The 22,985-nt window shown below is 55.3% G+C and overlaps 1 protein-coding gene across 5 annotated transcripts in view; it reads left to right on the forward strand.

Annotated features, from left to right (window-relative positions):
* The window catches only part of pea15 (proliferation and apoptosis adaptor protein 15), a 126,215-nt gene extending 103,518 nt beyond the window's left edge, over positions 1 to 22,697 (forward strand). For 3 of the 5 annotated variants that reach the window (XM_072498334.1, XM_072498336.1, XM_072498338.1), the window contains exons 2-4: positions 20,017 to 20,206; positions 21,326 to 21,481; positions 21,859 to 22,697. In XM_072498334.1, coding sequence (XP_072354435.1) covers positions 20,017 to 20,206; positions 21,326 to 21,481; positions 21,859 to 21,923 — 411 coding nt within the window. In that variant the 3' untranslated portion in view covers positions 21,924 to 22,697. Of the gene's footprint in view, positions 1 to 8,373; positions 8,504 to 9,118; positions 9,152 to 20,016; positions 20,207 to 21,325; positions 21,482 to 21,858 lie in introns of those variants that run through there. The other 2 variants (XM_072498337.1, XM_072498335.1) reach the window with 2 other exon arrangements.
* Positions 22,698 to 22,985: the final 288 nt, after the last annotated feature.

Below are 22,985 nucleotides of genomic sequence, written 5' to 3' on the forward strand. Positions count from 1 at the left end.
GGTTAGATACAGAGTAAAGCTCCGTCTACTCTGTCCCCATCAAACACTCCCAGGACAGGTACAGCACGGGGTTAGATACAGAGTAAAGCACCCTCTACACTGTCCCCATCAAACACGCCCAGGACAGGTATAGCACGGGGTTAAATACAGGGTAAAGCTCCCTCTACACTGTCCCCATCAATCACTCCCAGGACAGTTTCCGCACGGGGTTAGATACAGACTAAATCTCCCTCTACACTGTCCCCATCAAACACTCCCAGGACAGGTACAGCACGGGGTTAGATACAGAGTAAAGCTCCCTCGACACTGTCCCCATCAAATACACCCAGGACAGGTACAGCACGGGGTTAGATACAGAGTAAAGCTCCCTCTAAACTGTCCCCCTCAAACATGCCCAGGACAGGTATAGCACGGGGCTAGATACAGACTAAAGGTCCGTCTACACTGTCCCCATCAAACACTCCCAGGACAGGTACAGCACGGGGTTAGATACAGAGTAAAGCTCCCTCTACACTGTCCCCATCAAACACTCCCAGGACAGGTACAGCACCGGGTTAGACACAGAGTAAAGCTCCCTTGACACTGTCCCCATCAAACTCCCCGGACAGGTACCGCACGGGGTTAGATACAGAGTAAATCTCCCTCGACACTGTCCCCATCAAACACTCCCAGGGCAGGTACAGCACGGGATTAGATACAGAGTAAAGCTCCCTCTACACTGTCCCCATCAAACATTCCCAGGACAGGTACAGCATGGGGTTAGATACAGAGTAAATCTCCCTCTACACTGTCCCCATCAAACACTCCCAGGGCAGGTACAGCACGGGGTTAGATACAGAGTAACGCTCCGTCTACTCTGCCCCCATCAAACACTCCAAGGACAGGTACAGCACGGGGCTAGATATAGAGTAAAGCTCCCTCTACGCTGTCCCCATCAAACACTTCCAGGACAGGTACAGCACGGGGTTAGATACATGGTAAAGCTCCCTCTACACTGTCCCCATCAAACACTCCCAGGACAGGTACAGCACATTGTTAGATACAGAGTAAAGCTCCCTCTACACTGTCCCCATCAAACACTCCCAGGACAGGTAAAGCACGGGGTTAAATACAGGGTAAAGCTCCCTCTACACTGTCCCCATCAAACACTCCCAGGACAGGTGCAGCACGAGGTTAGAGACAGAGTAAAGCTCTTACTACACTTTCCCGATCAATCACTCCCAGGACAGGTACAGCACGGGGTTAGATATAGAGTAAAAATCCCTTTACATTGTCCCCATCAAACACTCCCAGGACAGGTACAGCACGGGGTTAGATACAGAGTAAAGCTCCCTCTACGTTGTCCCCGTCAATCACTCCCAGGACAGTTTCCGCACGGGGTTAGATACAGAGTAAATCTCCCTCTACACTGTCCCCCTCAAACATGCCCAGGACAGGTATAGCACGGGGCTAGATACAGACTAAAGGTCCGTCTACACTGTCCCCATCAAACACTCCCAGGACAGGTACAGCACGGGGTTAGATACAGAGTAAAGCTCCCTCTACACTGTCCCCATCAAACACTCCCAGGACAGGTGCAGCATAGGGTTAGATACAGAGTAAAGCTCCCTGTACACTGTCGCCATCAAACTCTCCCAGGACAGGTACAGCACAGAGTTAGATACAGAGTAAAGCTCCCTCTACACTCTCCCCATCAAACACTCCCAGGACAGGTACAGCACGAGGTTAGAGACAGAGTAAAGCTCTTTCTACACTTTCCCCATCAATCATTCCCAGGACAGGTACAGCACGGGGTTAGATACAGAGTAAAGCTCCCTCTACACTGTCCCCATCAATCACTCCCAGGACAGGTACCTCACGGGGTTAGATACAGAGTAAATCTCCCTCTACACTCTCCCCATCAAACACTCCCAGGACAGGTACAGCACGAGGTTAGAGACAGAGTAAAGCTCTTTCTACACTTTCCCCATCAAACACTCCCAGGACAGGTACAGCACGGGGTTAGATACAGAGGAAAGCTCCCTCTACACTGTCTCCATCAACCACTCCCAGGACAGGTACAGAAGTGGTTAGATACAGAGTAAAGCTCCCTCTACTCAGTCCCCATCAATCACTCCCAGGACAGGTACCGCACGGGGTTAGATACAGAGTAAAGCTCCCTCTACACTGTCCCTTTAAACACTCCCAGGACAGGTACAGCATGGGATTAGATACAGAGTAAAGCTCCCTCTACACTGTCCCCATCAAACATTCCCAGGACAGGTATAGCACAGGGCTAGATACAGACTAAAGCTCCGTCTACACTGTCCCCATCAAACACTCCCAAGACAGGTCCAGCACGGGGTTTGATACAGAGTAATGCTCCCTCTACACTGTCCCCATCAAACACTCCCAGGACAGGTACAGCACGGGGTTAGATACAGAGTAAAGCACCCTCTACACTGTCCCCATCAAACACGCCCAGGACAGGTATAGCACGGGGTTAAATACAGGGTAAAGCTCCCTCTACACTGTCCCCATCAATCACTCCCAGGACAGTTTCCGCACGGGGTTAGATACAGACTAAATCTCCCTCTACACTGTCCCCATCAAACACTCCCAGGACAGGTACAGCACGGGGTTAGATACAGAGTAAAGCTCCCTCGACACTGTCCCCATCAAATACACCCAGGACAGGTACAGCACGGGGTTAGATACAGAGTAAAGCTCCCTCTAAACTGTCCCCCTCAAACATGCCCAGGACAGGTATAGCACGGGGCTAGATACAGACTAAAGGTCCGTCTACACTGTCCCCATCAAACACTCCCAGGACAGGTACAGCACGGGGTTAGATACAGAGTAAAGCTCCCTCTACACTGTCCCCATCAAACACTCCCAGGACAGGTACAGCACCGGGTTAGACACAGAGTAAAGCTCCCTTGACACTGTCCCCATCAAACTCCCCGGACAGGTACCGCACGGGGTTAGATACAGAGTAAATCTCCCTCGACACTGTCCCCATCAAACACTCCCAGGGCAGGTACAGCACGGGATTAGATACAGAGTAAAGCTCCCTCTACACTGTCCCCATCAAACATTCCCAGGACAGGTACAGCATGGGGTTAGATACAGAGTAAATCTCCCTCTACACTGTCCCCATCAAACACTCCCAGGGCAGGTACAGCACGGGGTTAGATACAGAGTAACGCTCCGTCTACTCTGCCCCCATCAAACACTCCAAGGACAGGTACAGCACGGGGCTAGATATAGAGTAAAGCTCCCTCTACGCTGTCCCCATCAAACACTTCCAGGACAGGTACAGCACGGGGTTAGATACATGGTAAAGCTCCCTCTACACTGTCCCCATCAAACACTCCCAGGACAGGTACAGCACATTGTTAGATACAGAGTAAAGCTCCCTCTACACTGTCCCCATCAAACACTCCCAGGACAGGTAAAGCACGGGGTTAAATACAGGGTAAAGCTCCCTCTACACTGTCCCCATCAAACACTCCCAGGACAGGTGCAGCACGAGGTTAGAGACAGAGTAAAGCTCTTACTACACTTTCCCGATCAATCACTCCCAGGACAGGTACAGCACGGGGTTAGATATAGAGTAAAAATCCCTTTACATTGTCCCCATCAAACACTCCCAGGACAGGTACAGCACGGGGTTAGATACAGAGTAAAGCTCCCTCTACGTTGTCCCCGTCAATCACTCCCAGGACAGTTTCCGCACGGGGTTAGATACAGAGTAAATCTCCCTCTACACTGTCCCCCTCAAACATGCCCAGGACAGGTATAGCACGGGGCTAGATACAGACTAAAGGTCCGTCTACACTGTCCCCATCAAACACTCCCAGGACAGGTACAGCACGGGGTTAGATACAGAGTAAAGCTCCCTCTACACTGTCCCCATCAAACACTCCCAGGACAGGTGCAGCATAGGGTTAGATACAGAGTAAAGCTCCCTGTACACTGTCGCCATCAAACTCTCCCAGGACAGGTACAGCACAGAGTTAGATACAGAGTAAAGCTCCCTCTACACTCTCCCCATCAAACACTCCCAGGACAGGTACAGCACGAGGTTAGAGACAGAGTAAAGCTCTTTCTACACTTTCCCCATCAATCATTCCCAGGACAGGTACAGCACGGGGTTAGATACAGAGTAAAGCTCCCTCTACACTGTCCCCATCAATCACTCCCAGGACAGGTACCTCACGGGGTTAGATACAGAGTAAATCTCCCTCTACACTCTCCCCATCAAACACTCCCAGGACAGGTACAGCACGAGGTTAGAGACAGAGTAAAGCTCTTTCTACACTTTCCCCATCAAACACTCCCAGGACAGGTACAGCACGGGGTTAGATACAGAGGAAAGCTCCCTCTACACTGTCTCCATCAACCACTCCCAGGACAGGTACAGAAGTGGTTAGATACAGAGTAAAGCTCCCTCTACTCAGTCCCCATCAATCACTCCCAGGACAGGTACCGCACGGGGTTAGATACAGAGTAAAGCTCCCTCTACACTGTCCCTTTAAACACTCCCAGGACAGGTACAGCATGGGATTAGATACAGAGTAAAGCTCCCTCTACACTGTCCCCATCAAACATTCCCAGGACAGGTATAGCACAGGGCTAGATACAGACTAAAGCTCCGTCTACACTGTCCCCATCAAACACTCCCAAGACAGGTCCAGCACGGGGTTTGATACAGAGTAATGCTCCCTCTACACTGTCCCCATCAAACACTCCCAGGACAGGTACAGCACCGGGTTAGACAAAGAGTAAAGCTCCCTCGACACTGTCCCCATCAAACACTCCCGGGACAGGTACAGCACGGGGTTAGATACAGAGTAAAGCTCCGCCTACTCTGTCCCCATCAAACACTCCCAGGACAGGTACAGCACGGGGTTAGATACAGAGTAAAGCTCCCTCTACACTGTCCCCATCAATCACTCCCAGGACAGGTACCTCACGGGGTTAGATACAGAGTAAATCTCCCTCATCACTGTCCCCATCAAACACTCCCAGGACAGGTACAGCACGGGGTTAGACACAGAGTAAACCTCCCTCTAAACTGTCCCCATCAAACATTCCCAGGACATGTATAGCACGGGGCTAGATACAGACTAAAGCTCCGTCTACACTGTCCCCATCAAACACTCCCAGGACAGGTATAGCACGGGGTTAGATACAGAGGAAAGCTCCCTCTACACTGTTTCCATCAACCACTCCCAGGACAGGTACAGAAGTGGTTAGATACAGAGTAAAGCTCCCTCGACACTGTCCCTTCAAACACTCCCAGGACAGGTACAGCATGGGATTAGATACAGAGTAAAGCTCCCTCTACACTGTCCCCATCAAACACTCCCAGGACAGGTACAGCACAGGGTTAGATACAGAGTAAATCTCCCTCTACACTGTCCCCATCAAACACTCCCAGGACAGGTACAGCACGGGGCTAGATACAGAGTAAAGCTCCCTCTACACTGTCCCCATCAAACACTCCCAGGACAGGTACAGCACGGGGCTCGATACAGAGTAAAGCTCCCTCTCCACTGTCCCCATCAAACACTCCCAGGACAGGTACAGCACGGGGCTAGATAGAGAGTAAAGCTCCCTCGACACTGTCCCCATCAAACACTCCCAGGACAGGTACAGCACGGGGCTAGATACAGACTAAAGCTCCGTCTACACTGTCCCCATCAAACACTCCCAGGACAGGTACAGCACGGGGTTAGATACAGAGGAAAGCTCCCTCTACACTGTCTCCATCAACCACTCCCAGGACAGGTACAGAAGTGGTTCGATACAGAGGAAAGCTCCCTCTTGACTGATCCCATCAAACACTCCCAGGACAGGTACAGCACGGGGTTAGATACAGGGTAAAGCTCCCTCTACACTGTCCCCATCAAACACTTCCAGGACAGGTAGAGCACCGGGTTAGATACAGGGTAAAGCTCCCTCTACACTGTCCCCATCAAACACTCCCAGGACAGGTACAGCACATTGTTAGATACAGAGTAAAGCTCCCTCTACACTGTCCCCATCAAACACTCCCAGGACAGGTGCAGCATAGGGTTAGATACAGAGTAAAGCTCCCTGTACACTGTCCCCATCAAACTCTCCCAGGACAGGTACAGCACGGGGTTAGATACAGAGTAAAGCTCCCTCTGCACTGTCCCCATCAAACACTCCCAGGACAGGTACAGCACGGGTTTAGCTCCAGGGTAAAGCTCCCTCTACACTGTCCCCATCAAACACTCCCAGGGCAGGTGCAGCACGAGGTTAGATACAGAGGAAAGCTCCCTCTACACTCTCCCCATCAAACACTCCCAGGACAGGTACAGCATGGGGTTAGATACAGAGTAAAGCTCCCTCGACACTGTCCCCATCAAACACTCCCAGGACAGGTACAGCACGGGGTTAGATACAGAGTAAATCTCCCTCTACACTGTCCCCATCAATCACTCTCAGGACAGGTACCTCACGGGGTTAGATACAGAGTAAATCTCCCTCAACACTGTCCCCATCAAACATTCCCAGGACATGTATAGCACGGGGCTAGATACAGACTAAAGCTCCGTCTACACTGTCCCCATCAAACACTCCCAGGACAGGTACAGCACGGGGTTAGATACAGAGGAAAGCTCCCTCCACACTGTCGCCAACAACCACTCCCAGGACAGGTACAGAAGTGGTTAGATACAGAGTAAAGCTCCCTCTTGACTGATCCCATCAAACACTCCCAGGACAGGTACAGCACGGGGTTAGATACAGAGTAAAGCTCCCTCTACACTGTCCCCATCAGCACTCCCAGGACAGGTACAGCACGGGGTTAGATACAGAGTAAAGCTCCCTCTACACTGTCCCCATCAAACACTCTCAGGACAGGTACAGCATGGGGTTAGATACAGACTAAAGCTCCCTCTACACTGTCCCTTCAAACACTCCCAGGACAGGTACAGCATGGGGTTAGATACAGAGTAAAGCTCCCTCTACACTGTCCCCATCAAACATTCCCAGGACAGGTATAGCACAGGGCTAGATACAGACTAAAGCTCCGTCTACACTGTCCCCATCAAACACTCCCAAGACAGGTCCAGCACGGGGTTTGATACAGAGTAATGCTCCCCCTACACTGTCCCCATCAAACACTCCCAGGACAGGTACAGCACCGGGTTAGACACAGAGTAAAGCTCCCTCGACACTGTCCCCATCAAACACTCCCGGGATAGGTACAGCACCGGATTACATACAGAGTAAAGCTCCGTCTACTCTGTCCCCATCAAACACTCCCAGGACAGGTACAGCACGGAGTTAGATACAGAGTCAAGCACCCTCTGCACTGTCCCCATCAAACACTCCCAGGACAGGTACAGCACGGGGTCAGATACAGAGTAAAGCTCCCTCTACACTGTCCCCATCAAACACTCCCAGGGCAGGTACAGCACGGGGTTAGATACAGAGTAAAGCTCCCTCTACACTGTCCCCATCAAACATTACCAGGACAGGGATAGCACGGGGCTAGATACAGACTAAAGCTCCGTTTACACTGTCCCCATCAAACACTCCCAGGACAGGTCCAGCACGGGGTTAGATACAGAGGAAAGCTCCCTCTACACTGTCTCCATCAACCACTCCCAGGACAGGTACAGAAGGGGTTAGATACAGAGTAAAGCTCCCTCTTGACTGATCCCATCAAACACTCCCAGGACAGGTACAGCACGGGGTTAGATACAAAGTAAAGCTCCCTCTCCTCTGTCCCCATCAATCACTCCCAGGACAGGTACCGCACGGGGTTAGATACAGAGTAAAGCTCCCTGTACACTGTCCCCATCAAACTCTCCCAGGACAGGTACAGCACGGGGTTAGATACAGAGTAAAGCTCCCTCTGCACTGCCCCCATCAAACACTCCCAGGACAGATACAACACCGGTATAGATACAGAGTAAAGCTCCCTTGACACTGTTCCAATCGTTGCCACCAATGTTAGTGTGTAATGTTTCTGGGATGGGGTTTTATTTAATTTCATTCATTTCAAGGGAATATTAGCGGGAGAACAAGGTTGGTGGAATTGACAGAGAGAGGGTAAGAATGGATCGGGGATCGCTTCGGAGGGAAGTCAGAGACAATTGTGTACGGAGTCCATTTGAACTTCCAGAGGATCTGCTGTCACTAGCCAGCCCCATTCTCTCTCGTTCCCTGGAATGCCTGCACACTCATCCCCACTCTTCTGAAATCCATGGAAGGCACCATCTCCGAGCCGTTACCCCGGCAACCGTTCCTCGGCGGCCCTGGAATGCCTGGTTGTCAAGGATACTGCCTGGATGAGGCTGATTGGATCAGCGGGGTGCTGTTGAGTTGGGGGGGGGGGGGGGGGAGGTGCGAGTCTGAGAGAGCTCATCCCCGCTCAGCACTGACTCTGGGCTAGTGTGTGTGGGATTATAAACAGCGCGAGCTCCGTCGATGCAGACCTGTTGATTAGGCTGGGCTCTGGAGAACACATAGGAGATTGAAGGTGCCGGAGAAATAGTAGCATTCACACCCCTCTCTTCACAGGTTTCATCTCTCGCGCTCTGTCTCTCTCTGCCTTTTTATTCTCTCTTACCATTTCCCTTCCCTCCCCTCTCCTTTCTGACTTTTCCGCTCAGTCTCTTCAACTCACTCCTTCTAACTAGCTCTCTCCTCTTCTCATTCCCCCTCTCTATCCCTCACTCTCTCTTTTCTTCCCCCTCGCTCTAATCTGCTCCAACCCTCTTTCTCTCTTTCCACTCAGAGGTCTCTCTAAAACTCACCCTCACTCTCTAATCTGCTCCTCCCTCTCACTCTCTCGTTCTGTCTCTCTCACTCTCTCATTCTCTCTCTCTCTCCCTTCGTGTTTCTCCCCCTCTCTCTCTCTCTTCCTCTGCCACCCTCTCTCTCTTGCACTGTCCCCTTTTCTCTTCCTCTAACTCGCAGTCTCTTTCTCTCTCTGCCTCTTTCTCTCTGTCAAACCCTCTTTCCTGCTGAACACCTGGGGCAGTATTCTCCGTCGATCAACGTCGATATCGGGAAAGGTGATTGGGCAGCGAATCAGCTGTGAAGTCCAAATCGCACTGGCGGCAGGCGTCCGTCAGAATGCCATTCTCCTAACTCGACAGCGGATTCAATGCGCTCCACTCCGCATGTACAGTAAACACCATAGTTATATCATTAGCAGGTCTGTTCTCCATGGCCTCCACCATGCTCCGCCAGGGGGTATTACCAACTGCGTGTTTCACTTGTGGTTTCAAACATCAGAAAGCAGGCGCCGTGACCGATGAGGGAGAGAGAGGAGGTAGGACACGCAGAGCTGGGGCAGGCGGAGCTGGGGCAGGCGGAGCTGGGGCAGGCGGAGCTGGGGCAGGCGGAGCTGGGGCAGGCGGAGCTGGGGGCAGGCGGAGCTGGGGGCAGGCGGAGCTGGGGGCAGGCGGAGCTGGGGGCAGGCGGAGCTGGGGGCAGGCGGAGCTGGGGGCAGGCGGAGCTGGGGGCAGGCGGAGCTGGGGGCAGGCGGAGCTGGGGGCAGGCGGAGCTGGGGGCAGGCGGAGCTGGGGGCAGGCGGAGCTGGGGGCAGGCGGAGCTGGGGGCAGGCGGAGCTGGGGGCAGGCGGAGCTGGGGGCAGGCGGAGCTGGGGGCAGGCGGAGCTGGGGGCAGGCGGAGCTGGGGGCAGGCGGAGCTGGGGGCAGGCGGAGCTGGGGGCAGGCGGAGCTGGGGGCAGGCGGAGCTGGGGGCAGGCGGAGCTGGGGGCAGGCGGAGCTGGGGGCAGGCGGAGCTGGGGCAGGCGGAGCTGGGGCAGGCGGAGCTGGGGCAGGCGGAGCTGGGGCAGGCGGAGCTGGGGGCAGGCGGAGCTGGGACAGGCAGAGCTGGCTCGTTGGGGGGGGGGGGGGGGGTGGGGGGAGCGAACATGGCAGCCAGGCCCGGGAGTGGCAGCGGGGATTGACTCAGGGTGATAATGGGATGGGCCGTGGGGTCGAGGGTTTCACTCCTTCTGGGAATAGGGTGCTCAGGCACGGATCACCATTGCCGTGGCCTGCAAGGCAGCCAGTTAGCTGGTTTAGCACAGTGGGCTAAGACAGCTGGCTTGTAATTATTTGTTCTTAAGGGCAGCACGGTAGCATTGTGGATAGCACAATTGCTTCACAGCTCCAGGGTCCCAGGTTCGATTCCCAGCTTGGGTCACTGTGCGGAGTCTGCACATCCTCCCCGTGTGTGCGTGGGTTTCCTCCGGGTGCTCCGGTTTCCTCCCACAGTCCAAAGATGTGCGGGTTAGGTGAATTGGCCATGATAAATTGCCCTTAATGTCCAAATTGCCCTTGGTGTTGGGTGGAGGTGTTGAGTTTGGGTAGGGTGCTCTTTCCAAGAGCCGGTGCAGACTCAAAGGGCCGAATGGCCTCCTTCTGCACTGTAAATTCAATGATAATCTATGATTAATCGAGGACAAAGGTTCGGCACAACATCGTGGGCCGAAGGGCCTGTTCTGTGCTGTATTTTCTATGTTCTATGTTCTATGTAATGCAGAATAATGCCAGCAGCGTGGGTTCAATTCCCGTACCAGCCTCCCCGAACAGGCGCCAGAATGTGGCGACTAGGGGCTTTTCACAGTAACTTCATTGAAGCATATTGTGACAATAAGTGATTATTATTATCTTGCTGTCCACCCCACTGACCGCCCATGGTTGAGCAGAATGAGGCCGGCCATAGGGGTGGAGCCATCTCACTACCCCCTCACCCCAGTCTTCACCCCCCCCCCCCAACCAGCCACCACCCGCCAGCAGGGCAATACACAGCCCACCCAAGGGCAACGCCCACAGTAGCCCCTACAGGAGGGGGCCGGACAGGGGCCGTAGAGCATACCGCAGAGCATGGGTAACGGCAACCAACTACTGCCGGCAGCAGGGACGGGCGTCAGGACTGATGGTGTGGAGAACAGCATGGTGGGGGAATGGCCAGGTGTGGGGATGGGGCAGGGGTCATGTGGGGCCAGGGTCGACAGGGCAGGCCGGGGCCACCATGTCGCCGGTTGGACCTAGTTGGGCATGGGGATATGTCTAACATGTCTGACTTTCACCCCCTGTAGACAATGACTTCGGAATCTAACCAGGAATGGTGACCTTCATCCTGGCTGCTGCAGCGTTGGGGGGGGGGGGGGGCGGTTCGGGGGGGGGGGGGGGTGCGCTGCAGCGCTGGGTGGGGTGGGGGGAGGGGGGGGGAGGGGGGGTGCGCTGCAGCGCTGGGTGGGGTGGGGGTGGGGGAGGGGGGGGTGGGGAGGGGGGGGGGTGAGGTGGGGGGGCGGGGGGGAGGGGGGTGTGCTGCAGCGCTGGGTGGGGGGGGGGGGGGGGAGATGCACTGATGCTGTACGAGCAGGAGCTGCTCGGGGAGGACATTGCAGCAGTGGAGTCTACCCCAGAGGAACAGGAGTCAGCCGGTGAGGATGGAGTGCCAGCAGCCTGACAGGCCGAGGAGGAGGTGTCAAGGAGGTTCCGCATGAGGTCTCGTGTACACCGGCAGTGCCTGTCGTTCGAGGACCTGCCGGACTGGGCGTGCCGTCGAAGACTCCGGCGATGCAGGGGGACAGTGCAACATATCTGCCAGATTATGGCACACCAGGCACCACGGTGATATGGGGAAGGACACCCGCTGCCGGTAGCCATCAAGGTGCCGGCCGCCCTGAACCTTTACGACACGGGGTCCTTCCAGACGCCGAGTGGGGACCTCTCTGGGATCTCACAGACCTCGGTGCACAGGTGCCTCCTCGCCGTCACAAAAGCCCAATAAACCCAGTCAGCTCAATACATCCATTCAATGTGGACCGAGCACACCAGCGGGGGCCGCCGCCATCGCCCAGATGCCTCCGATCCAGGGGGTGAACGACCGGATGCATGTCACCGTACCAGCACGGATCCAATACGAGCCGGCCTTCACAAACTGAAAGGGGCTCCACTCGATGAACGTGCAGCTGGTGTGTGACCATCAGATGCACATCAAGCCCGTCTGTGCCCGGTACGCGGGCAGTGTGCACGGCAGTTCCTGTCCTCTGCAAGGCACATTCCCAGCTGAGGGTTTCGCTCCTGGGCGCCAGGGCATTTCCGCTGCAGTCATGGCTGATGACGCCCAGACCGACGCGTAGACCCACTACAACGGCATCAATGCCATGACCTGGGGTGTGATCGAGTGGTGCTTCGACCTCCTTTGCATGTAGTACAGGGCCGGGATTCTCCGATCCCGCGCCAGGTCGGACAATAGTCATGGGGGGGGGGGGGCGTGAGAATTGCGCCACGCCGGGTCCCCGGCCCGCCGGTCGGGGGCCATTGAAAGCGCGCCCCCCCCCCCCGGCGATTCTCCGCACTCGATGGGCCGAATACCCGCTGAGTTCTGCCGCCATGTTTTACGTGTGGTCCTACCCGGCGGGACCTTGGAGTTCTGGCTGTGGGGGGCCATCCTGGTGGGGGGGGGCGGAGGGGATCCGACTCTGGCCTCCATTGTGGCCAGGCCTGCGATTGAGGCCTACCGATCGGTGGGGGGGCTCATTCCGGGGGTGGCCTATGTTCCTCCGCGCCGGGCCCCTGTCGGGCTCCGCCATGTTGCCCGGGGGGGGGCGACACGTAAACGGCAGCCCACGCGCATGCGCGGACCCGTGCCGGCTATGGCACGCCTGTTTTCGGTGCCAGAGCAGCGCTCAGCCCTCCGCCGCCGTACTAGCCCCCGAGGACAGGGAAAATGACTGGGCCTGGAGGATTTTGGAGAATCCCAGCCCAGGTGTCTGGGCCACCCTGGAGGGGCCCTCCAGTACAGCGCTAGGTGGGTCTCCCACGTTGTGGCGGCCTGCTGCGTTCTCCACATCATTGCGTAGCAGAGGGACAATGTGCTGGAGGAGGAGGCTGAACACCAGGCCTCGTCCTACGTGGAGGCTTGGAAGGACATGGGGCCCAGGCAGGCACAGGAGACCGCACAACGTCTGCGCCGGCCCGAAGCACTCAGGAAGGTCGAACAGCCTCCAGGTTCAGCGACTCGGGGGTCTGGTCAGCGGCACAGACACCCTGTCCCACCCTGCAGCCGACCACCATCTCCCATGAACACCCTCCCTGCGCCAACACCTCCTTGCAACCGCCTCCATGATTCCTACCTGCCTCACTAGAATGAGGAAATAAGAACCTCACAAATGGATATAGATAGGTTAGGAGAGTGGGCCAAAATGTGGCGGATGGAGTTTAACGTGGATAAGTGTGAGGTCATGCATTGACTTCGGGGGGCTCCGATACAGAGGGTCTGGGTGTCCTCGTGCAGGAGTCACAGAAAACGAGCAGAAAGGTGCCGCAGGTAATAAAGAAAGTGAATGGAATGTTGGCATTTACAGGAGAAGGGATTGAGTATAAAGGTGAGGAAGTGTTGTTGCAACTGTACACGGCCTTGGTAAGACCACAGCTAGAGTATTGTGCACAGTTTTGGTCCCCTTGTTTGAAGGATGTTGTGACATTGGAGGTGAAGATTTGGAGACAGTTTCAGCAGCATTTTAGGTTGGGAGCGGGTTCAGGGGAGATGCCGATTCGGGGAAATCACGGGATTTGCACCCGGAAGGATGGATGCAAGGTTCTGGGAATGGGAAGAGAGAGGGTTTAGGAAGATGAATAATCTGATTCTGGGAGGGCAGTTTGCGAGCTTGGAGGAACTGAATGAGAAGTTTGGCATGGGGAGAGTGGTTCCGGTACATGCAGGAGAGGGACTTTGTGAGGAAGATCTTCCTGGACTTCCCAATAGCGCCTCCTGCTGGAGGCTGTGCCGTCAGCGGGCGGGGGGGCTGATACAGCTGAAGGTAGTGTACTGGGCACACCTCACAAAGTCTGGAATGAGCCGGCTGTTTGAGGGGGCGGAGAATGTCTTGTGAGCAATGTGGCAAACCATGTGCATATGTTTTGCTCCTGCCCGAAGCTGGATGAGTTTTGAAGGGTGGTTTTCAGCACCATTTCGGGGGTTCTGCATTTCGGTGTGGAGCCCGATCGCCTGCAAGCCATATTCGGGGTGTCGGACTGGCCGGAGCTGCAGGCGGGTGCAGGGGCAGATGTCTTAGCCTTCGCCTCACTGATTGCTCAAAGGTGGGTCGTGTTGGGGTGGAGGTCAGCTTCCCCACACTGTACCTCAGTTTGGTGGCGGGGGGGCCTGCTGGAGTTTCTGACCCTCGGAAAAGTGTAATGTGCTCGGGGTGAGGGGGGGGATGGGTTCTACAATATTGGGGTTTGTTTATTTTGCATTTTGGAGAGTTGGTTACCTTTGGCTGCTGGGGGGAGGGCGGGGGAGAGAGGGAGGAGCAGGGGGAGGGAGGGGAGGTATAGGTGGGTGGGGGGTTTAATGTGTTGGGTGAGTTTTGTGTTTGTTGTAAATTGCAAAAATGTTGAAAGTTTGGGGAGAAAAATCTTTTTCTTTAAATTGAGAAGGACTTGGTGGATGATGAGTCTGCGGAAGGGTGTGTAGATAGTCTGGGTCACATTGAAATCAAAAAGGAGGACGTGTTGAGCGTATTGAAAAACATTATGGCAGATAAGTCCCCAGGGCCTGATGGGATCTACCCCTGAATACTAAGGGAGGCTAGAGAGGAAATTGCTGAGGCCTTGACAGAAATCTTTATATCCTCACTGTCTTCAGGTGATGTCCCGGAGGACTGGAGAATAGCCAATGCTGTTCCTTTGTTTAAGAAGGGTAGCAAGGATAATCCAGGGAACTATAGGCCGGTGAGTCTTACATCAGTGGTAGTCAAATTATTGGAGAGGATTCTTAGAGGCAGGATTTACTCCCATTTGGAAACCAATGAAAGAAGATGATTGATGAAGGTAGGGCAGTGGATGTTGTCTACGTGGACTTTAGTAAGGCCTTTGACAAGGCCCTCATGGCAGACTGACACAGAAGGTGAAGTCACACAGGATCAGAGGTGAGCTGGCAAGATGGATACAGAACTCGCTCGGTTATAGAAGGCAGAGAGTACTTTTCTGACTGGAGGGCTGTGACCAGTGGTGTTCCGCAGGGATCAGTGCTGGGACCTTTGCTGTTTGTAGTATATGTAAATGATTTGGAGGAAAATGTAACTGGTCTGTGTCGTGTTGGGTGTTCTGGTTCACAAACAAGCCAGCAATGCTGGAAGTAGTGTAACGCTATTTTATTAACTGTTCAACTATGCTAACAGACTGTAAACGTGGGTATAAGCAATACCAGCTTAACTGTGGACCCTTTCCTATCACTAGCTATGGTGAGGCACTCAGCACATGGTGAATGTCTATGATGCAGGCTGTGAGCTCTGTGCTCTGAGCTGGCTGCTGCTAGAATGAGCGGGAACTCTCCTGTCCCCTGTCTTTATAGTGCGTGTGCTCTCACTGGTGATTGGCTGCGGTGTTATGTATGCTGGTCGGTCCTACTGCATGTCCATCAGTGTGTGTATGAGATTGCACCATTAGATACTGGTGTATATTATGACAGTCTGATTAGTAAGTTTGCAGACAGACCAAAGGTTGGTGGAATTGCGGATAGCGATGAGGACTGTCAGAGGATACAGCAGGATTTGGATCAGTTAGAGACTTAGCCTGAGAGATGGTAGATGGCGTTTAATCCTGACAACTGTGAGGTAATGCATTTTGGAAGGTCTAATACAGGTGGGAAATATAGAGTAAATAACAGAATCCTTAAGAGTATTGATAGGCAGAGGGATCTGGGTGTACAGGTCCACAGGTCACTGAAAGGGGCAACACAGATGGAGAAGGTAGTCAAGAAGGCATACGGCATGCTTGCCTTCATTGGCCAGGGCATTGAGTATAAGAATTGGCAAGTCATGTTGCAGCTGTATAGAACCTTAGTTAGGCCACACTTGGAGTATAGTGTTCAATTCTGGTCGCCACACGACCAGAAGGATGTGGAGGCTTTAGAGAGGGTGCAGAAGAGATTTACCAGGATGTTGCCTGGTATGGAGGGCATTAGCTATGAGGAGAGATTGGATAAACTTGGTTTGTTCTCACTGGAATGATGGAGGTTGAGGGGCGACCTGATAGAGGTCTACAAAATTATGAGGGGCATAGACAGAGTGGATAGTCAGAGGCTTTTCCCCAGGGTGGAAGAGTCAATTACTAGGGGGCATAGGTTTAAGGTGCGAGGGGCAAGGTTTAGAGGAGATGTACGAGGCAAGTTTTTTTACACAGAGGGAACACGCTGCCGGAGGAGGTGGTGGAAGCAGGGACGGTAGTGACACCTAAGGGGTGTCTAACAAATACATGAATAGGATGGGAATAGAGGGATACGGACTCCGGAAGTGTAGAAGGTTCTAGGTTAGACGGGCAGCATGGTTGACGCAGTCTTGGACGGCTGAAGGGCCTGTTCCTGTGCTGTACTTTTCTTTGTTCTTTTTCTGGGTGGCACAGTGGTTGGCACTGCTGCCGCACAGCACCAGAGACCCGGGTTCAATTCCGACCTCGGGTGAGTGTTTGTAAGGACTTTGCACTTTCTCCCAAAGTGCCTGTGTGGGTTTCCTCCAGGTGATCCGGTTTCCTCCAATAGTCCAAAGATGTGCAGTGTAGCTAGACTGGCCGTGATAAATTGCCCCTTCGTGTCCAGGGATGTACAGGTTAGGTGGGGTTTGAGGGATAGGGTGTGGGAGTGGGGTTAGGTAGGGTGTTCTGACAGAGGGTCATGCAGACTCGATGGGTTGAATGGCCTCCTGCACTGTATAGATAGCTTCCTCTTGTGGGGCATTCTAGAATAAGAGACCATGGGCTGGATTTTCCGCCTCGACCTGCCGGCGGGATTCTCCGTTTCGCCGGCCGGTCAATGGGGTTTCCCATTGTGGGGCAGCCCCACGCCGTCGGGAAACCCCCGGGCTCCGGCAAAACGGAGAAGCACGCCGGCGGGGAATCCCGGCCCACAGACTTCGGATAAGGTGCAGCAAATTTTAAATGATGCTGAGGAGAGAATACTTCTCCCAATGGGTTGTGAATCTGTGGAATTCACTACCCCGGTGCATGCTGGGACAGTGAGTACATTTAAGGAGGAGTTAGACAGATTTTTAATGAGTAATGGGTTGAAGGGTTATGGAGGACGGGCAGGAAGGTGGAGTTGAAGGGTTATGGAGGACGGGCAGGACGGTGGAGTTGAAGGGTTATGGAGGACGGGCAGGACGGAGGAGTTGAAGGGTTATGGAGGACGGGCAGGACGGTGGAGTTGAAGGGTTATGGAGGACGGGCAGGACGGAGGAGTTGAAGGGTTACGGAGGACGGGCAGGACGGTGGAGTTGAAGGGTTATGGAGGACGGGCAGGACGGTGGAGTTGAAGGGTTACGGAGGACGGGCAGGACGGTGGAGTTGAAGGGTTATGGAGGACGGGCAGGACGGTGGAGTTGAAGGGTTACGGAGGACGGGCAGGACGGTGGAGTTGAAGGGTTATGGAGGACGGGCAGGACGGTGGAGTTGAAGGGTTATGGAGGACGGGCAGGACGGTGGAGTTGAAGGGTTATGGGGGACGGGCAGGACGGTGGAGTTGAAGGGTTATGGAGGACGGGCAGGACGGTGGAGTTGAAGGGTTATGGGGGACGGGCAGGACGGTGGAGTTGAAGGGTTATGGAGGACGGGCAGGACGGTGGAGTTGAAGGGTTATGGAGGACGGGCAGGAAGGTGGAGTTGAAGGGTTATGGAGGACGGGCAGGACGGTGGAGTTGAAGGGTTATGGAGGACGGGCAGGACGGTGGAGTTGAAGGGTTATGGAGGACGGGCAGGACGGTGGAGTTGAAGGGTTATGGAGGACGGGCAGGACGGTGGAGTTGAAGGGTTATGGAGGACGGGCAGGACGGTGGAGTTGAAGGGTTATGGAGGACGGGCAGGACGGTGGAGTTGAAGGGTTATGGAGGACGGGCAGGACGGTGGAGTTGAGGTCAGGATGAGATCAGCCATGATGGAATGGCGGAGCAGGCCCAATGGGTGAAATGGCCTAATTCTGCTGCTGGATCTTATGAATTACAGGGTGTGGGCCCTGGATTGGCAGTGACAGCAGGTCTGGTCACAGGATGGAGGATGGTTACAACCCACCCTGCGATGAACTCTGGTGTTCCGCACCGTTTGACAACGGACTGGTGGTCTGGGATGTCCCGGGCTGTGGTTCGAGGGCTCCCGTCGCTGTCCATCTTCCTCGCTGCTATCCGCTTGAGGTGGAGGTTGTGTTTGGGGTCGGGCAGGGTACACCAGAAGGGACCGCCTCATCACCAGGGGATCCTGCAAGACACAAGACATTATGCACGATTGGATCGTGGATTTGGTGCTGTGGGGGTGTTGAAGGGTGGGTGTGTGAGGGGGGGGGTGGTTTGGGTGTGGGGGGGTAGGTTTGGGTGTGGGGGGGGGGAGATGGGTTTGGGTGTCAGGGGAATGGAGGGTGGGTTTGGGTGTGGGGGGGGTAGGTTTTAGAGTGGGGGTGGGGGTTTGGGTGTCGGGGGAATGGAGGGTGGGTGTGGGGGGGAGGGGGGTTTGGGTGTCGGGGGAATAGAGGGTGGGTTTGGGTGTGGGGGGGTGGGTTTGGGTGTTGGGACACACATGCCATGGGGAATCGAAACTCAATGGGGGTCTCACTTGCTCACCCGATGCCGACCTCTGCCCAGTGACTGCCCTCTGTCTGGGCCCACCAACCAGGCACCCGGGGTGGGTAGCAGGTGGCCTTCGTGGCCAGGGCACCCGGCCATGGCGGTTGCTATGGGTCCTGGCATGTGCTGCAGGCTGGGGGTTGGGTTGCCCTCCGGATGGCTGGGGGGGGGGGGGGTTACTCACCCTGGCCGCTCTGAGGAAGTAGTGCAGTGTTTTCCTGCACTGCTGTCCGGCCCTGGCAGTGGGGCCCATGGTGTTCACAACCTCTCCACCCGCACCTAGGCCCGGGGTACGGTGGCAACCGGCTTCCCATCCGGGGTATGGGGTAATCCGCCTCTCCTCCACGGTGATGGCAGGGTCTCCTGCTCGGTTTCCGCAAACCGGGATGCCACTCTCCTTGCTGCCACCTTGTTGCTGGGACGGTGTGTGTGGGGAGTGGAGTGCTCATACGGGGCTGCAGCTTGTCAGTCTCTCGTGTGTCAATCCCGACTCCGACCCATTGGAGTCTCCCGTGTTGCACCTGGCACCAGCGCTAACCCATTAACAGTTGGTGAATTGTTCCAGGAGCGGCGCCAATTTTGCTGTCATTGAACACCATCGATTCTGTCCCGGCGTCAACACTGGCGGCTGGGTTCTCCGATCACCGACTTCACGTTCGCCGATCGGCCGGAGAATCCACTCTGACGCTGGAATCGGGGCGGCGCTGTTTTTCCGATGCCCTGCCCCCTCAAAAGCGGCATACTGGAGGAGTACGGTGCACGCGGTCGGGGCGGCCTCAGGGAGTCACCGGAGGCCCTCCCCCCATGCTCCGCCCCTGATGGGCCGAGTCCTGCCGCCGTGGGACACATGCTCAACACTTTCGGGGAACTGATGCGGACTGAGCCCAGCGCCGCCACGGTCGGTGAGGGGGAGCCATTCTGCTGGCAGGGGGGGCTTCGGCAGGGGCTGGGGGGACTGGTGGTGGGTGGTCCGGGGGTGGCGGGGGTTTGGCAGGCTGGGTCCACGTGCGGCTGGTGCCATGTTGCACGGCGCAGGCTGCCACCGTGCCCATTCGCGACCACAGACCCGGCCATTCTGCGCCTGTATCTGCATGGGGCTTTACGTGGAGCTGCTGCTAGCCCCCCACCAGGCAGAGCATCGGTGCAGGGGCGGCGCCGACCTTTTGGTGGTAAGACCAGACGGATCCCGCGGACATGGCCGCAAACTCGGAGAATCCAGCCCGAAGTCTCTGAAACAGAGAATCCTGCCCCTGGTCTTTTCTGTTCCTCTCTCTTTCCCTCTGTCTCACTCTTTCTGTCACTCCCCCCTCTGTCTCGCGCTCTCTCCTTTTTTCTCTGGCTGTCTGTCTTTCTCAGTGTCTCTCCGTCAAACCCCCTCTCTTGATAACCATCTAATCTTTTCTTTCCCTCACCGTCAGATCATGGCAGACACAGAACTGGTGCAATTTGCTGCCTTGCTTGACGATCTGTCCTCTAACATCACGCCGGAGGACCTGAGCCAGCTCAAGTTGGCCTGTAAGGAGGACATTCCCAGCGAGAGGAGCCAGGAGCTGACCGGATGCAAGGATTGGTTTAACTTCCTGGAAAAGCACGACAAACTCTCCAAAGGTAGGATACTGAATGTTGGCCTATTAGGCACCAACACCACCCCTCTACCAGCCGGATATTTGACGCCAAGAGCTTCAGTCTTGATGGCCAACTTCCAGGCAGGCTGGGAGAAGCCATCTAGGCCTGAGGCCTGGGATTCAGGATGTCAATTCCTCCCTCTGCATATCAGATGCTCTCACCACAAGCCAAGGTCGGGGAAAGGATGGGAGCGATTGGGATCACATGGGATTGGAAAGGAGAGAGATTGGTGGAGGGGAAGGGGAGTTTTGAGGGGAAGGGGAGTTTTGAGGGGAAGGGGAGTTTTGAGGGGAAGGGGAGTTTTGAGGGGAAGGGGAGTTTTGAGGGGAAGGGGAGTTTTGAGGGGAAGGGGAGTTTTGAGGGGAAGGGGCATGGAGGGGAAGGGGCATGGAGGGGAAGGGGCATGGAGGGGAAGGGGCATGGAGGGGAAGGGGCATGGAGGGGAAGGGGCATGGAGGGGAAGGGGCATGGAGGGGAAGGGGCATGGAGGGGAAGGGGCATGGAGGGGAAGGGGCATGGAGGGGAAGGGGCATGGAGGGGAAGGGGCATGGAGGGGAAGGGGCATGGAGGGGAAGGGGCATGGAGGGGAAGGGGCATGGAGGGGAAGGGGCATGGAGGGGAAGGGGCATGGAGGGGAAGGGGCATGGAGGGGAAGGGGCATGGAGGGGAAGGGGCATGGAGGGGAAGGGGCATGGAGGGGAAGGGGCATGGAGGGGAAGGGGCATGGAGGGGAAGGGGCATGGAGGGGAAGGGGCATGGAGGGGAAGGGGCATGGAGGGGAAGGGGCATGGAGGGGAAGGGGCATGGAGGGGAAGGGGCATGGAGGGGACGGGGTTAGAAGCTGCTAGGATTGGAGAGGAGCTGATTCAGGAGAGGGCAATTGGAGGGGTGGGGATTGGATGAGATTATGGATTGGAGGAATGGGGGGGATTAGAGTAGAGGATTGGTGGGAAGCTAGTTGGAGGGGTGGGGAATTGGAGGCAGAGAGGGATTGGGGACGAGGGGAGTTCAGTTGAATGGATCTTGCGGAGGTGGACTGGCTGGGTTGCAGGGTAGGGGAGGAGACGGGCACAGTATAACTCCGATCTGTGTGGCCCTTAGATAATCTATCGTATATTGAGCACATCTTCGAGATGTCAAGGCGCCCAGACCTGCTGACCATGGTGGTTGACTACAGAACAAAAGTCCTGAAAATCTCCGAGGACGAAGAGATTGAGTCAAAGTTCACACGGATCCCCAGCGCCGTGAAATACAAAGGTAAGGACTCACCTAGATGGGAGGGAGGGGGGTGGAGAAAAGGAGGTGGGGGGGGGAAGGAGTAGGTGGGGGAGAAGGAGGAGGTGGGGGGGGGGGGGGGGAAGGAGGAGGTGGAGAGTTGAAGTGAACAGTGGCTTTAATCAGCTAGAACTGTGCCTGCCTGCGACTGCTCTGTACTGAGAGCCGCCTGCAGGCAGCAGATCTATATACCTCCCCCGAGGGGGCGGAGCACCAACATGATACAATGTAATGTAATACAATGATCCATAGGTGGAGCCCACAAGGGCATCAGCATAGTACAATGTAATGCAATACAGTGGTGAATGGTAGCAGTAATACATTCACCACACTCTCTCTCTCTCTCTCCCTTTCCCAAGATGTGATCCGCCAGCCTTCGGAAGACGAGATCATTAAACTCCAACTGCCTCCGAAGAAGGTCTGAGCTTCGCCAGCGAGTTTGTCCTCGTGAGAGAGAGAGAGTGGGAGAGAAGGAGAGGAGGAGAGATAGACGGAGAGAGACCAAGAGCGAAGGAGATAGCTGTTTAAAAATAACCCTGTTACAAACACATTAACCTACATTCACGCTCCATAGCTCTTGTGAAAGCTGCAGATACAGATCTCCATGTGTGTGAGGATGAAATGTGATATATTCCCTGACTGCATTACTTTGTGTTGTCTCCACATCCCCGTGCCTCTCGCCAGGTCCCCTCATCCCCAGTCCGAGCTCTCTGTCCCTTCCCTCGGCCACCCCCCCCCAACCCCCCACCCCCACTACTGCTGCCCCCCCGAATCCCGAGAAAGCCTCTCCCAGCCCACCCTCTACCGAGGCAGAACCTCTATGCAATGCAGGCAGCTTTTCTCTGTCTGAAGCCAAGAATCTCATTGTCCCTGCCTGCTGCCTAGTTTGTGATGGGAGAGCCCTCGTTGGGCAAAGGGGGTCGGGAGAGGTGGTTGGGGGGGGGGGGAAACGGGTGGAGGGAGAAGGGGGAGGTTGTCGCCGGAGCAGACAGAGATCTCTCCTCGAGCTCTCCAGCCAGCTCCTTGGCGCTGTGGGAAAGGAGTGATGTGAGGTGCTTGCCTCTCGACTCACCACTAACCCTTGTGTTATTTCTGTCCCCCCCCCAGGGCTCGGCAGCGTGAAGCCAAACTTGTTATTGTCCCTGTTTTATTAACTGAGGTGTGGCATTAAAACCGCGTTGTGCATTTCGAAAAGGAACTGCTCTCAGTGTCTTCTTTCTGCACATGTGTATGTTTGTGAGTGTGATAATGTGAGAGTGTGCGTGAGAGTGAGTGTGAGAGAGTGAATGTTTGTATGTGAGTGAGTGTTTGTGTGTGAGTGTGTGTTTGTGAGTGTGATAATGTGAGAGTGCGCGTGAGAGTGTGTGTGAGAGTGAGTGTTTGTGTGTGTGTGTGTGTGTGTGTGAGTGAGTGTTTGAGAGTGTGATAATGTGAGTGTGCGTGAGAGTGAGTGTGAGAGAGTGAATGTTTGTGTGTGAGTGAGTGT

Source organism: Scyliorhinus torazame, chromosome 4 (genome assembly GCF_047496885.1).
Source record: "Scyliorhinus torazame isolate Kashiwa2021f chromosome 4, sScyTor2.1, whole genome shotgun sequence".
NCBI classification, from domain to species: domain Eukaryota; kingdom Metazoa; phylum Chordata; class Chondrichthyes; order Carcharhiniformes; family Scyliorhinidae; genus Scyliorhinus; species Scyliorhinus torazame.